The sequence below is a fragment of the Marmota flaviventris genome, chromosome 12, assembly GCF_047511675.1.
Source record: "Marmota flaviventris isolate mMarFla1 chromosome 12, mMarFla1.hap1, whole genome shotgun sequence".
NCBI lineage: Eukaryota > Metazoa > Chordata > Mammalia > Rodentia > Sciuridae > Marmota > Marmota flaviventris.
This window is the reverse complement of record NC_092509.1, coordinates 62882641-62898482: the sequence shown is the minus strand read 5'-3', so window position 1 is coordinate 62898482 and position 15842 is coordinate 62882641. Positions and strand designations below refer to the sequence as shown.

General features: G+C 38.2%; 2 protein-coding genes across 2 annotated transcripts in view; one reads left to right on the top strand and one right to left on the bottom strand.

The window, feature by feature from the left end:
• The first annotated feature begins 291 nt into the window (after positions 1-291).
• Positions 292-15842, top strand: part of Iars2 (isoleucyl-tRNA synthetase 2, mitochondrial) — a 56433-nt gene continuing 40882 nt past the window's right edge. Inside the window, exons 1-7 of the mRNA XM_027934775.2 lie at positions 292-686; positions 1914-2036; positions 13827-13986; positions 14890-15038; positions 15124-15173; positions 15256-15365; positions 15455-15545. Of these exons, the coding sequence (XP_027790576.2) occupies positions 420-686; positions 1914-2036; positions 13827-13986; positions 14890-15038; positions 15124-15173; positions 15256-15365; positions 15455-15545 (950 nt within the window). The 5' untranslated portion in view covers positions 292-419. The remainder of the gene's footprint in view (positions 687-1913; positions 2037-13826; positions 13987-14889; positions 15039-15123; positions 15174-15255; positions 15366-15454; positions 15546-15842) is intronic.
• LOC114092199 (large ribosomal subunit protein eL21-like) lies at positions 9279-9844 on the bottom strand. Its single transcript, XM_034636189.2, has one exon. It carries the CDS (start codon positions 9807-9809, stop codon positions 9327-9329), a length of 483 nt encoding a protein of 160 aa, XP_034492080.1. The 5' UTR covers positions 9810-9844; the 3' UTR covers positions 9279-9326.

Sequence of the window (15842 nt, the reverse complement as noted above, 5' to 3'; positions counted from 1 at the left end):
AGAGCCACACCCGCAGCCCTATGCCTTAATTTGTATTTTATTTACAGACAGGATCTCACTGAGTTGCTTAGGCTTCGCCATTGCTGAGGCTGGCTTTGAGTTCCTGAGCTTCCCCAGCCGCTGGGATTACAGGAGTGTGCCACGATATAAACGTACATATTTTTAAAATCAAGGCTCTGTGATTGAAAAAAACCCGAGGGCTTAGACACTTTTCCCCCGCCCCCTAGGATACGGCTCCGCCCCGACGGTTGCAGCGAAGACCCGGAGAGGTTCAATCCTCTCCGATTCCGGGACTACGCACCTTCCGTGCTGCCGGGCGCGTGCGCACTCCCGCCCAGATTCTTGGGGGTCCTTACTTCTTCCAGCCTGGGCTGGAACCCTGGACCTCGCACTTAAGGGGCGTCCTGGGTTGCTCCGCCATGCGTTGGGGACTGTGCCCTCGAGGGCCGGGGGCTACGGCTCTGGCCTCGGCCCGGAGCTTCTGGGGACCGCCCCGCCTTCCCTGTCGCCTAGGGTGGCTAGGGGCGACAAGGAGGCTTCTAGTGCGGTCTGTCACCGGGGCCAGTAACCAGCTGACCAACCCGAATAGCGGCAAGTACCGCGACACAGTTCTGCTGCCTCAGACCAACTTCCCCATGAAGCTGCTGGGCCGCCAGCAGCCGGACATGGAGCTGGAGATCCAGCAGGTACAGGCCCCTCGTGGGCGCGGGGCATGCACCCGGAGGCCAGCGGGGCGGGGCGGAGGAAAACCGGCGCTCTTGGGCCCATCACACCGACCAGGCTTCGGCGGGAGGGCGGCCGGCAGAAACCGGATCCCGGGAAGTCTTCTGCTTCCTTCGGGTTTTACTGGTGAACACCTAAGTGAAGAAATCTCTTGACAGGCCCCTCAGTTGTGGCAGGTTCTGCAGCGAGATATTCAGGGAGACTCGAGTGATGCTCAGATGCCCGCAAGTATCGGATGCACATCCCATATCTAGTCCGGGAAAGTAAATCAACTTCGGACACTTTTCCAGTGACTTGTCAAAAGCGAATTAACATGTACACATATAAGTAAAAATAAACTTATAAGTAACGAGGGGAAGTTGAAGCCCACTTTTGTCGGATCTTTAGGTCCTTAGTTGGAATTATAACTCCTTTGATGGGTAAGGTTTCTTTGAGACCCCATTTTACTCTCTGTCTTCTACTTTGCACTGAACTTACTAAGTGTTTCTGTAATTGTAGAGTTTAAAAAAAAAAAAAAGTCTTCCATAGTTGCAAGTACTGTTAATATGCTTAGCCTAAATATTCTTAATGACAGTTACCAGGGTTCAAGATCTTAAACCTGTTTTGGCCATCTAGTTTTTTAAAAGTAGTACCTTCTATATGCTAAGAAGTGTCACAGTTTCAGTTGTTTGTTCATGTAATTTTCAATCCTGCCTTGTAACATATATAACATTTTTTTTTTTTTCCAGATGAGTAGATCTATAGGAGACTTGGCCACTGCCACACAGCTAGTGAGGGAAGGTGTGTGTGACTGCAATGAGTGTTATTCCAGATTTAGGAAGTGGCAGGTGTTAAAGCTGAAGAATAGCAAGAATAAGTTAGAAGTGCCTGGGGGAATCTATAGGGCATTCAGCAGGACTGGATTGAAGATTAAGGGGTGGGAGTACAGAGAGGTTGCCCAAGAATTGAGTGGTACTAAACCTTTGTAAGGTGTGGAAACCATGTAAAGAGTTTAGACTTCAGTCTGAAGTCTATGGGGGAGAAACTTGAAAAGTTTCAAGAGAATACTCAGTTGTGCATTTCAGAAACTTCATTAATAATCAGAGTTGAATAGATTGGAATGAGATAAAAAAATGAGCAAGTGTTGGTTGTTATTTATGATAAGATTCTATAGTATATGATGTTTAGACATTGTTGTTCTTTTTCAACAGAAATGTGGGTTTTCCGAACTTTATTCATGGCAAAAAGAAAGAAAAACAAAGACAGAATTTTGTCTTCATGATGGACCTCCTTATGCAAATGGTGATCCTCATGTTGGACATGCTTTAAATAAGGTAATTATAATAGGTTGTGAGACTTGAGAGGAAATGTTGATGTAAAAAAAATTCTCTATACAAAAAGTGCATTCTGATTATATGATCATGTAAGTTTACATTGGTGCATAAAACTAAAACTTTTGTGGTACTAGGGATTAGACCTCCTGTATATTAAGCATATACCCCACCACTGAGCAATACTCCAAGCCCAAAACTAAAATACTTTAGTAGGAATAAACAGTTTTAATACTGCACGAAAAATAACATCATTGGCATTTTCTTCAGCTTATTTATGCAATAGTAAATATCATTTTATTCAGTACATAATTATTGAGTATGTTTTTTATGTGCTAGTCATTGTTCTAAACTCTGGGCATAACAGTGAACAAACTAAAGCTATATTCTGTGCTTTTTGTTTTAGTTGGAAGCATATAATCACCAAGATAAACAAAATATATAATATGCTAGACAGTGATAAGAGCAATAATAATAATATCAGAGGAGAGAGATGACAGGGTCACTTGGAAAAACTATAATTTTAATAAATTAATGTAGGATGCCTCCCTCACTAAAAGGTCCCGGAATGAAAAGTCCTCAAGAAAGCAAGTAAGTGAGCTGTGGGAAGATTGGGGGTAAGAATATCAAATGTAGAGTCCCTGAGATGAGAATTTTCTTGTTGAATCTGAGGAATAGTAAGTAAAACTATTGTCTCAATTAAACTAGAGGGTGAATAGTAGATGTGGCTACAAAGGTAGCGGAGTCCAGATCTTAAAGGCCATTTAAAGGACTTGAGATTTTATTTCAAGTTAATAGAGAACCATTGCAGGGTTTTAAGTAGAGGCATTCAGGATCTATGTTTCATTTATTTAATTTTTTTGCAGTACTAGAATACTCTACTGCTGAGCTATGTCCCAGCCTTTTAAATAGACAGAATCTCAGGGAAATTGCAGAGGCTGGCCTGGAACTTGTGATCCTCTTACCTCATCCTCTTTAGTAGCTGGGTGCCTTAATTTTTTGTTATTGTTGTTTTTTGGAGGGGGAGTACTAGGGATTGACCTCGGGGGCACTCAGCTTCTGAGCCACATTTTGTCTTTTAGCCCTGTTTTGTATTTTATTTAGAGACAGGGTCTCACTGAGTTGTCTCGCTATTGCTGAGGCTGGCTTTGAACTTGCAATTCTCCTGTCTCAGCCTCCCAACCTGCTGGTGCCTTAGTTTTAAATACGAAGTGAATTGAAGCGGTTCTCTGAGTGCTCACTACATTTTCTCTCTGCTTTCTGTGTAAAGGGCAACAGTGATTGCGTTTGCTTCATGATTATATGGAGGTGATAGTGGTAGGCTACTTTCTAGACAAAACTATTTTTGTGATAGGCTGTTTATCAAATATCTTTCTTTACTGATTTGTATTTGTCACCTGTATTAGGTTAACTGCATCATCACTTTACTATTTTCCATGAGATTTTTAATTCATTTAGCATTGCCCCCTAAAAGACCCTAAGATTTTTTTTTGGCGGAGTGGGGGCCAAGTACAGCAGTAATTCTACATATGTGCCTTTTGCAAAGCAAAGATTTTGTTGCTTGTCCTGAGTGTTCCTTTTGAGTTTAGAAGAGTATCTGAATCTTAATTGATAATATTCTTTTAAAAATAAGAGGGGCCTTTCCCTCTTTTATCTTACTTTCTGTCTCTCTCTCTCTCTCTCTCTCTCTCTCTCTCTTTCTCTCTCTCTCCTCCCCAACCCCCTCTCTCTCTCTTTCTCTTTTTTGTGGTACTGAGGATTGAACCCAGGGCCTGTGCATGTGACACAAGCACTTTATCACTGAATTACACCCCCTGCCTTAGCCTAAATGTTCCTATGACAGTGATCAGAATTCAAGATTCATAAACTTCTGGCCATCTAGATTTTTAAAGTGTCTCATCTAGTACTTTATTTATGCCAAGAAGTATAACAGTTTTAGATTTTTTTTCTCATTTAATCTTTATACCTGCTCTGTAAGATGGACATTGCAATATTCTTTTCAGATGAAGAAACAGGCCCATAAATGAGTTGGTCAGGGTCACATAGCAAGTAAGGAACAGGGTATGGGACTGCCCTCTCTGGGTATTTTTATATTAAAACAATATTGTCAGATGGGTATGGTGGAGCATGGCTATAAATCCAGCTACTTAGGAGTCTGACAGGAGAATTGCAAGTTTGAGGCCAGCGTGGGCAACTTGGTTAGACCTTGTCTTACAATTAAATAAACAAAACAAACAAACAAAAAGGTCTGGAGGGGCTAGGGTTGTAGCTCAAGTGGTACAGCGCTCACCTAGCAAGTGTGAGGCCCCAGGTTCCATCCTCTGCACCACACAAAAATAAATAAAAGTATTATGTCCAACTACAACTAAAAAATAAATATTAAAAAAAAGGGCTGGAAATATAGTTCCACTGTACAGTACTTGCCTGCTATGCATAAGACCTTGGATGCCATCCCCAGTACCACCAAAAAAAAAAAAAAGTTAACCACTAAAACACTGACTTACTGTCCTTTTTATTGTACTGTAGTTGGAACCCCAGTATGCTGAACCACTGAGCTACATTCCCAGTCCCCTTCCTTTTTTATTCTCCCCATTTTGAGATGGGGTTTTGCTAAGTTACCCGGGCTGTCCTAGAGCTTGTGATCCTCCTGTCTTAGTATCCTAGGCATGTGCCACTTAGATTATAGGCATGTGCCACAGCACCCGTGGTACATGTTGTCTTAGTCAACTGAGGTTGCTATAATGAAATAATGAATTAAACAACAGGCATTTATTTCTCACTGTTTTAGGGGCTCAAAGTCCTAAATCAAGATACCAGCTACTCTTGGCTCTTTTTCTTACTTGCTCATTTCTTTTTGCAATGATTTCATATAGGAAAGATCTCTCTTCTTTTATAAGGGCACTAATCCCATCATGAAGGCCCTACTCTCATGACCTCCTTTTACCCTCATTGTTTTCCAAAGGCCATCTCCAATTACTATTACATTGGTGGTTAGGGTTTCAGAGTATGAGTGGACAAGAACAGAGGCAGAACCTTTCAATCCGTAACAGATATTGTGAAATGAAATACAAAATTTCTTTCTATTCTAAAGTAATAAAAGGGATTTTCAAATTGAAGCTTGGTCTAAACCTATCTTTTCTGTATCCCTCTTTCACAGGCTGCTTGTTAGGGAGAGTGGCTACTGATAGAAGTTCTCTGCTATAGATCTGCCTGTGTGAAATGCTTCCACTAGACTGTAAATCATCTTTGTTGTTCTTTGGACATACTTATAATGGCTGTTTTGCAGTCTTTTTGTTATGGCTGACATTTGATTGCTCTTATAGGTAATTTCTGTTGCCTGCTGTTTTTTTTCCCAGTGTATGGATCATACTTTTGTATTTATTTGTGTAGTATAATTTTTTTTTTTTTTTTTTTTTGGTACTGGGGATTGAACTCTGAGACACTCGACCACTGAGCCACATCTCAGCCCTATTTTGTATTTTATTTAGAGACAGGGGTTGGCTTTGAACTCGCCATCTTCCTGCCTCAGCCTCTTGAGCTGCTGGGATTAAGGTGTATGCCACTACACCTGGCTATAATTTTTTTTTAAAAAAATTGGGCATTTTATATTATGTAGTAAATCTGAATAATGGTCTCCACCACTCTCAGAAACTAGTAATTATTATTTGGTTGTTTATATGTTTACTGACTAGCTAGATTATTTTCATGAAGTCTATTCCTTCCCCCCTTCACTCTTCCACAGTGTTGAAACTCTGATGTTAATTCTTATGGAGGTGAAAAATTTGAGTATGTCCACAGTCTCCAGGAATGACAGTAATTTTGGCAGAGCTCTTATCCTTGTTCCCTGACAACAGTACCCAGGGGTGCATAAATTGTTTTGTAGACTAATCAAATTTGGGGTCCTCTAAAGGATTAGTTCCTGGGGTGTTTATTGCTTGTGCTGATCCTAGTAGGGTCCTTCCTAGCAGCTTCTTTGTTTGGTTCTCTCTTGCAGACTGTCTGGCCTGTAGCTTAGCTGGTATCATCTTGAACATCTTCTCCTAGTTGCCTTTCCTTATAGCCTCTGCTGTTCCTTGAGGCTTGAACTGCTCCATGCTCTCTCTGTTCATGGGAAGAGGTTAGGGACTATTTGTTTTACTCCTTGCTTCTTTTTCACCCAGGCAGAATCTCTCAGCCAGGGCTCTTGAGCTGGGAAGGGTGCAACTATACACTTCTAAAGGACACCCCCATTAGAGAAGATGAATATGCATGTGAGCAGTCGCATGAAGTCTCTTTGAGCTGCCTCTCCTGGTGTGGAACTACCATCTCATGAGCTGGGCAAAGGTGGTTGAAGCCCCAGGATTCCCAGCAGACCCACACCCATAGTAGAGCTTCCATTTCACAAGGGGTGGTGAGTGAAGGAGGGGAACCCCTACTTCCTGAAACAGGATGAGACACATTCATGTCTTCTCTTCCTGGGAAAGTCATCCCTGTGACTGGGTGTAGTGGGAATAGGGAGTCTTGTGTTGTTTGGCCACAGTGGTAGGGAGTGGAGTCTGCACCTCAGTTACCTGGGAGGAGGAAGAGGAGTGATCAAATGGCAAATACCATAGAACTCACCTTTCTTCCCAAATTTTTGTAGATTTTTCTTGATAAATGTTTCTACATTTGCTTTATGCCTTTAAGACTATTTCCAGAGACTTTGAATGTTTTAAAAATAATTTTCACTTTGGGAGCTTTGGCACACACCTATAATCCCAGTGATTCAGGAAGCTGAGACAAGAGAATTGTAAGTTTGAGGCCAACCTCAGCAACTTAGCAAGACCCTGTCTCAAACCAAAAATAAAAAGGCTGGGGATGTAGTTCAGTGGTAAAGCACCCCTTGGTTCAATCCCCAGTACTCTCCCACCCAAGGTTTTTTTTTTTTTTTTTAATTTTTAACCACCATGTTTTCTTTTTTCTTCGGTACTGGAATTGAACCCTGGGCACTTAACCACTGAGCCACATCCCCAGCCCTTTTTAATATTTTATTTAGAGACAGGGTCTCACTAAGTTGCCTAGGACTTCATTAAATTACTGAGGCTGGCTTTGAACTTGCAATCCTTCTGCCTCAGCCTCCCCAGCTGCTGAGATTACAGGCGTGCGTCATTATACCCAGCTTTAATTTTTAGTAGTTTAGTTATGCTGCTTCTTGGGTTAAATTTCCTCAGATTCATCTTATTTGGAGTTTGTTCAGTTTTTTCAATTTATGGGGGTTATATCTGCCAAACTGAGTCATTTATAGCCATTATTTACCTCTATTTTCTCATCTCTATCTGAAAAAATCTCCTTTCAGAACAACAGTGGCCTGAGTGTTAGATCTTTTGTTATAAAACTACAAATTCCTCATGTTCCGTTTTGTTTTTGTTTTTTTTCAGTCTGTTCTTCCTTTGCTATTTAGACTGGGGACTGGGTAGTTGCTGTTAGATATTAAAGTTTTTTGTCCCCTCCATTCTGCAGTTGGTCCTATCCTCTGAGCTTTTTTATTCCTATATTGTAATTTTCATTTAAAAATTTTTATTTGATTTTTCTTTATATGTTCTGCTTCTTTGCTGAGGCTTTCTGTTTCTTTGCTCAGGATTTCTACTTTTCCAATATTTCCAAGCATGTTAAAAATTCCTTATGAAACATTTTCATCATGACTGCTTTAAAGTCTTTGTCAGATGGTCTAGTTATTTTTGTCATCTCATTGTTAGTTATCTATTGATTGTGTCTTTCATTTTGTTTCAAATCTTCCTGGTTTTTGGTATTATGAGTGATACTTTTAAAAAAATTGACACCTTTACATTTTGGATCTTCTGAGATTTTGAAGCATATTTAAATGATCTGTTTAGTTAACATTGCCCTGGCAGAAGAAGATCACCCTCTGGCTCCCAGATTCTCCATTCAACCTCTCTTGACTCTGAAGAAGGGAATTCCTCATTACTGTTGCAGAGAGTGGTAGTTCTGCCTTTTCCTTGGCCTTCACTGACACCCTGCTGGTTATGAGGTGTTAGTTTGCCTTGTTTGTGATCACTGGGTAGTTGTTAAGGTCCCTACTGTGCTAATCCTCCGGATACCACACACAGTGGAAACAGGGAGGAATGCCTGGTTACTGCCAGGGGAGAGCCGGAGTTCAGGCTTCCCACATGGTACCTACTAACTAGATGGATGAGGTTTCATTACCACCCAGTGAAGATGAGATTCCCCACTACCTACCTATGAGGCTTTCTTAGTACACTCCAGCCAAGGAGAAGAGGTTAGGGTAGCTTGGGATGAATTGGTGAAGTAGGTGTCTGGGCACCTCACTCTGCATTTTCCTCAAAGAGGTGGAGGTGAGGAGGTAGTTGGCTAGAGTAGAGAATCTACTGCTTTAATGTTCTCTCCCTTGCTAGGCTACCCCTTTCCTCTTTCTTTACTTAGGAGAGCAGGCTTTTGTTGTAGCTTTTTTTGGTCTGTACCTGTTGGTTTTTCCAGGTTGCTAACTTCTGTTGGTCTAAGTCTTGGATATATAAAACAAAAAGAAAACTCATGGAACTTAGCATTGTATTCTTGGTCCCAGTGTCACTAAACAGTCTGTCTTCTTTGCTTTCAGAGTGTCCCTTCATTTGCTTTATGTATAATGTCCAGGATTTAAAAATTGTATTAAATTGGAGGAATAGGGGTAAGTACTTTTACTCCATCTTAATAGAAATGAAAGGTCTATTTTGAAACTTTTTTAAAAGTTCTTTTTTTTTTTCTTTTGGAGATGGGATTAGAAAATACAGGAAAATTGAAAGAAGAAAATTAAAATTACCTTAATCCTACTACCCAAATACAAATACTGTTAACATTTTAAGGTCTTTCCTTAGTGTTTATAATATTGGTAAAAAGAAGCAGAGCTGGGCATGGTGTTGCACACCTGTATTGCACTTGGAAGGCTGAGGTGGGAGAATTGCTTGAGCCCAGGAGTTTAAAACCAGCCTATGCAACTTAGCATAGTAAGATGTCATCTCAAAATAAAAAATAAAATAAAACAAAAACAAGGAAATTACTGGATAATTAGTGTGCATTGCTTTTCAGTAGATTTTAACACATTCTATACTATGCCTGACATGACGGACTGGTCCTATTTATTATACTTATCTAATACTGAATATTATTGCTAATTTGAGAGGTCAAATGTAATATCTAAATTTGCCTTTTTTATTTTTATATGCTTAATTTTCTTTTTTTTTTAAATATACACTTCTGCTCAATTAAAAAAAATCATTTTTGTAGTCCACGAGCCTTTATTTATTTATTTTTTTACATTTATTATGCCATGAATTCATAGGGAATAGGTTCCAGCAGTTCAGGCTCCTTTCCATTTGTTCTCACAAAATGTGCTTCTCTGGGTGGGGCAGGCTGGCGCTTCAGCTGAACCCAGGTACCTTTCTCTTTGGCTTCCTTCTTTTTCTGATCATTTTCCTTCACATGTTTCAGGAAGCTGTCTCGGCTCTTAGAGTGCTTAATATGCTCAATACGCACATTAATTCTCTTGGCAAGAATCTTGCCCTTAACTTGCTTATTCACAACAATGCCAACAGCATGCTGGGTAACATTGTAGACTCTCCCAGTTTTGCCATGATAACATTTGTGGGGCATTCCTTTTTGAACAGTACCCATTCCCTTGATGTCTACAATATCACCCTTTTTGTAGATTCGCATATATGTGGCCAAAGGAACAACTCCATGTTTTCTAAAAGGCCTGGAGAACATATATCGGGTTCCTCTCCTCTTTCCCTTTGTGTTCGTCATTTTGGCGAATTACTGAAAGATGGCGATTCCGGCCGAAAAGCTATGCTTAATTTTCATGTTGATTTATTATTATTAATGTTAACTCAAATCCAGTTGTGTTTTTTTGCGTTGATGTCATGTGGTAATGATCTAAACAGATATCTGTTCCAAACAACAAATTAACTTTTTCAATACTATTTATCCCTTTGCCATGGTTCTGTGATTCTTATTAAATCATATATACTAGATACGTTTTGGGGCTGTCTTCTGATCTTCAGAAAATCCAACTATTTTTGTGATGCTTTGACCAGTTGAAATTTTAGAAATTTTATTAGAAGAGGCAAGTGTGTAAACTAAAAAAGAAGAGGTGAGTGTGCTTTTTGTACAAGTAATACTAACCATCCTGTTTTAATCTTTTATTATTATAGTAGCTCATATTAGATGGCCTTAATGGGGTTTGCTTAAATAAATCTTGGTAATGAAGTTTATATAATTGAAAAAGAAATGAGGTAGGTCTATAAGTACTGATAAGAAAGATGTCCAGATACTATTAAAATTAGAGTAGAAAAACAATTTATAAAACTATATTATATCAGAATCTAATTTTATTAAAAATTGAAAGCTTAATATTTATTGTTTTTGTAACACTTGCATATTTTGAACAAGGACCTTGTACTACTCTTGTAGTCAGAAACAACAAAGATTAATACAAACATTTTAAAATGAACTTAGTAGGCAAAAAGTGAATCTTGAAATAAATGAATTTGATGTAGAAAATGAATGTGAAGAGTCAAAGAAATTTAGCGAAAGATGAGGAATGACTTGCTCTACCAGATAAGGATTATATTGTAGTAATTAAAGCAATTTGATTCTGGTGCCAATCAGCAATGAAAAATAGGCTGCTCTGGACTGGTCTTGTCCATTCCCTTGTACTCTTGTTATTTACCACAAAGAAACTTCAATTGGTGTTTGCTTTAAGATTATTCCTATTTTAAATTATTTAAGGTTTACTTCACTTATCCATCCCTCTCCAGGAAATCTCTGCTACATTGCTACATTTGTTTTAAAATAATTAGTATAGGCTATTGTTTTAAATGTATCTAGCAAGACTGTTTTATAACAAGAATACAAAATAAAGCTCTTTTACTCTAAACTCTTTGGTTGCAAAGAATAGAAAGGGCAACTTTAACTGGATTAAGTAAAACAAGGAATTTACTGGGTGTTTTACCTGTAAAATCTGGAGATATTTTTAGCTCTCTGCATGCCTATACCCGGGGACTCAAATACTATTATGGATTGTTTTCTCTCCATCTTTCACTTTTTGGTAGGCTTTTCCACTTTTAATGACTTCTTTCCCCTGCCCAACCTCCCACACATTTTCCAGCAGTTCCATGCTTAATAATTTCATCTTTTCTTTTCCAGCAATATCTTACAGAAGTCCTGGAATCAAGTTTCATTGGCCTGATTTGGGTCACAGGTCTATTCCTGAATCAGTCATTGTAGACTTGGGGATAGAATGTGTTGATGGCTGTAATGGATCATGTGTTCACTCTTGGAGCTGTAATATAGGGAAGTCTATCTACTCCATTAGGATTGAGGGTAGAGGAGTAATTACCTAAAAAACTGAGGCCACCATACAAAACCATCTCTTACATGTCTACTTAGAACCCTTGTCAAAAACCATGGGCACTTTGGAAGCAGGGGAAGGTCAGTTCCTGCTCTTTCTTGAACAAACCAAGGAAGTCTTGCTTGCTTTCCTCTGTGTGGAATGCATTTCCATATACTTATAGGGGTCACTTCCTTTGTTCCTTCAGGTCCTGTTTAAATGAGATTTCGTTAGGCTTTCCTGATGTCCCTCTTAAATTGTACCATCCCAACCCCAATGTAATTTTCTAATCCTTTAACTTGCTTTTATTTTATCTATCTATCTATTTAATTATTTTTTGTGGTGCTGGGGATTGAACCCGGGGCCTTGTGCATGTGAGGCAAGCACTCTACCAACTGAGCTATATCCCCAGCCTTTTATTTATTTATTTTTAATAGTGAATGGGTATATTGGTTTATTTCTGTTTTTTTTTTTTCTTTGAGGGGAGAAATCCTATCTTTCCTTTTGAGTGCCATATCCTAGTTTCCTAAAATAGGTCGTGGCACACAGTAGCTATCAAATGTTTGTCTGTCAAGCTGAGGAATACATGAATATTGTGATGGGAAAATCAAAGAGCCAAAAGTGAAAAGTGACTATGGAGCAATTGTTTTGGAGGAGGAGGGTAGCATTTAATGCTGAGAAGTTTGATACCCAAAAGGGCCTGGTGTGTGCTAGGCATATGCTCCACCTCTAAGGTATACCTCCAGCCCTTTTTATTTTAATACAAGTTGCCCGTGCTAACCTTGAACTCTTTCCTCATCCTCTGGAGTAGCTGGGGTTATAGATGTGGACATGCTGGGTTCTACTGGTGTTTTTTTTAGTATTTATTTTTTAGTTTTCGGCGGACACAACATCTTTGTTTGTATGTGGTGCTGAGGATCGAACCCGGGCCGCACGCATGCCAGGCGAGCGCGCTACCGCTTGAGCCACATCCCCAGCCCCTCTACTGTTCTTTTTACTAGAGGTTTCACACATCATTACCTATTACTATTACATTTTTAAAATCCTTGTAGCTAGGCATGGTGGCGTACGCCTGTAATCCCAGCAGTTCAGGAGGCTGAGGCAGGAGGATTGCAAATTCAAAGCCTACCTCAGCAATTTAGTGAGGCTCTCAGAAATTTAGTGAGACCCTGTCTCTAAATTAAAAATAAAAAGGGCTGGGAGTGTGGCTCAGTGGTTAAGCACTCTGGGTTCAATCCCTGATTACTGCTCCCCCCCCACCAGCCAAATAATTTCTTATAAAGTCCTAATTGTTAGTTCAGGTGATTGATTTCATTCTCTTTATATACTTGAAAGCAGTACTGTTCAGTAGAAATAGAACATAAACTACAAGTATGAGCCACATAGGTATGTTTAAATTTTCTAATAACCACAAAAAAGTCAAACAAGTTCAATTAATTTTAATGCTATATTTAACTCAACATATCTCAAATATTTAAACATATAATCAGTGTAAAAAATTTTAGACTATATTTTGGGGGTACTAAATGTTTGAAATCTAGGATATATATTTATACCTATCTTAATTTGGACTATCACCCAAATTCTGGACTATGAGGTTAGTGGTCAAAGTATTTCTTCCTGTCAGGAAAGAAAATTGAGCTGGACCAAATCTATCTTTTGCTTTCAATACTCCTTTCTGCAATGGTAACACATTGTTTTTCAAGGCTCTGCTGCCCTCTACTACAGGAAGTGAACTAAGATGTTGGGTGTGGTGTCCATGCACACCTGTAATCTCTACTCTAGGCACTGAGGCAGAAGATTTTAAGTTCCAGGACAGCCTCAGCAACTTAGCAAGACCCTGTCTTAAGAAAGGGCTGAGAATGTAGCTCAGTGTTAGAGTGCTTGAGTAGCATGCACAAAGCCCTGGGTTCAATCCCCAATAGGAAAAAGAAAGAAAGGGAAAGGAGAGAGGGAAGAAGGGCAGTAATATGGGTTGCTTTTATTCCGAGTTGCAACTTAAAAAGTGAATTAGTAATTTTAGGCATAATGTTTTTCACTTATAAATCAATCTCTCTCTCTCTCTCTCTCTCGATATGGCATTTTAAAATTTTAAATATCTGTTATTTCTGTGTACCACTTAAATTAGATTTGATAGGTTATTTTATATAAATCCTTTTAAAACTGGGCTTTAGTAGTGTTTTTTGTTTGCATTTCTGGTGTTGAGGATTGAACCCAGGGGTGCTTTTTCTTTTTTCTTACGAGAAGACAGTTCTTACTAAGTTGCCTAGGCTGGCCTCACATTTGCTGTCCTCTCACCTTATCCTCCTGAATCATTGGGATTACAGGTGTGCAGCACTGCACCTGGCTGTAGTGTTTTAAAATGATATTAATAAAAGACTGTAAATTATGTTTTCCATACAAATGGTGATTACTGTTATTCATCTTTGCAGATTTTAAAAGACATAGCCAATAGATACCATATGATGAGAGGTTCCAAAATACATTTTGTGCCTGGCTGGGATTGTCACGGGTTGCCCATTGAAATAAAAGTGTTATCAGAACTTGGTGGAAAAGCTCAGAATCTTTCAGCCATGGAAATTAGAGAAAAAGGTAAATAATCTCAATTTCTGTTTTAAAATAATTAAAATGATATTTATAAACACTGAGGCACTTTGAAAAACTCAGTGCTTTACCAAGAGAACTTTCATTTTGTTTTGGTTATAATGAGATCTGTGGGGAACTATATTCTGTGTCACAAAAACCTCAGATTTTGTTTAATTGATTTTTGTGAAACTTTCTCTGTAGAGATTGAAGAAACGATTTTGTGATCTTGCCCAAACTGCATTATTCAGCTGTTTAGTGATCGTGTCTTATTAAATTAATGTTTTGGTCAATTTTTTTTTTAAACTTTCCTGGGTAGGGCTTGTGACCTGTTTCAGGTCCTAAGACAGAAGTAAATTTTAAAATACATATATTTTGAATTATTCGTCTATTTGACCCTTTCCTTTGGCCAGAGAGGTGTATACTGTTGTTTATTTGGATATGATTATGAAGATTATTTTACTACTCTGTGAAGCATGTTATTGTTTACTTAGATTTGATATACTGTTTATTTGTGTGTGTGTATATAATGAAATAAAATTATTCCCTTTTTCTTTTTTTAATACCTTTATTTTATTTATTTATTTTTATGTGGTGCTGAGGATTGAACTCAGCGCCTCACATGTGCTAAGTGAGCGCTCTACTGCTGAGCCACAACCCTAGCCCTTCCCTTTTTCTTAAATTAAGAAATAATGAATACTTTTACCGTTTTCTAGAGGTCACTATATGTAGTCTGGAAAATACAGAAAACAGTAATAAAATTTTAATTTTTGGAACTCCAGTTAATTTTAGAATTTGTATCTTTGAGCTTCTTCAAATAATTTTCCTGTAAGAATTTTTTTTATTCTAAACTATATAACATCTGCATTTAGAGAGCCACATTCTTGTCCTTTTTTTTTTTTTTCCTTTTAGCTAGGTCCTTTGCGAAAGCAGCCATTGAGAAACAGAAATCAGCATTTATTCGTTGGGGAATAATGGCAGATTGGGATAATTGCTACTATACATTTGATAGAAACTATGAGGCCAAACAGTTGAGAATTTTTTACCAAATGTATGATAAGGTAATGAAGTATTTTTTTCTTTCAGTGTATTAAAAATATATATTACAGAATTTCAGCATTAGTATAATATCTTTGTCTTTTGTAGGGTTTGGTTTATCGCTCTTACAAACCTGTGTTTTGGTCTCCCTCATCAAGGTATACATGTGTTCTTTCATAATTAAAGGGGATGAATTTGTGAAGCTTCCAAATATTCATGTTTAACTTTTTTAAATCTTAGGACTGCTTTGGCTGAAGCAGAACTTGAATATAATCCTGAGCACGTCAGTCGTTCAATATATGTAAAATTCCCTCTCTTAAAACCACCTCCTAAATTGGCATCTCTTATAAGTAAGATTTCTTCATTGATTTAATTTATATAGATTATAAGTTATGAAATAATAATATTTGCTGACATATTTACAACTTTATTGTCACAGGTGATTCATCTCCTGTTAGTTTTTTAGTCTGGACCACCCAGCCTTGGACAATTCCAGCCAATCAGGCTATTTGCTATATGCCAGAGTCAAAGTGGGTATATTGCAATTTTTGTTATCCACAAGTAGGATTCATTCTGTCATTAAAATTATGTTAAATTTATTTTATCCTCATTGTCCTCTTAAAATCTAGTGAATTATAACTCAGTTATTATGTTCATATAGATTTTGTGAAGCTTTAGGAGATTCCTTTTAAGACCATATTTCCAGCTTTTTTTGGAAAACAAAACATTTATAAAGTATAGAGTATCTTGAAAATAATGGTTTTTAATCTTGAAATTCATTATTCTAAACTGATATTAGAAATTAAAATGTTATCAGTGCTGTTTTT

What these genes read in the sequence shown, in the direction of transcription:
- LOC114092199 (XM_034636189.2), bottom strand. Translation starts at nt 9,809, where the DNA reads ATGACGAACACAAAGGGAAAGAGGAGAGGAACCCGATATATGTTCTCC.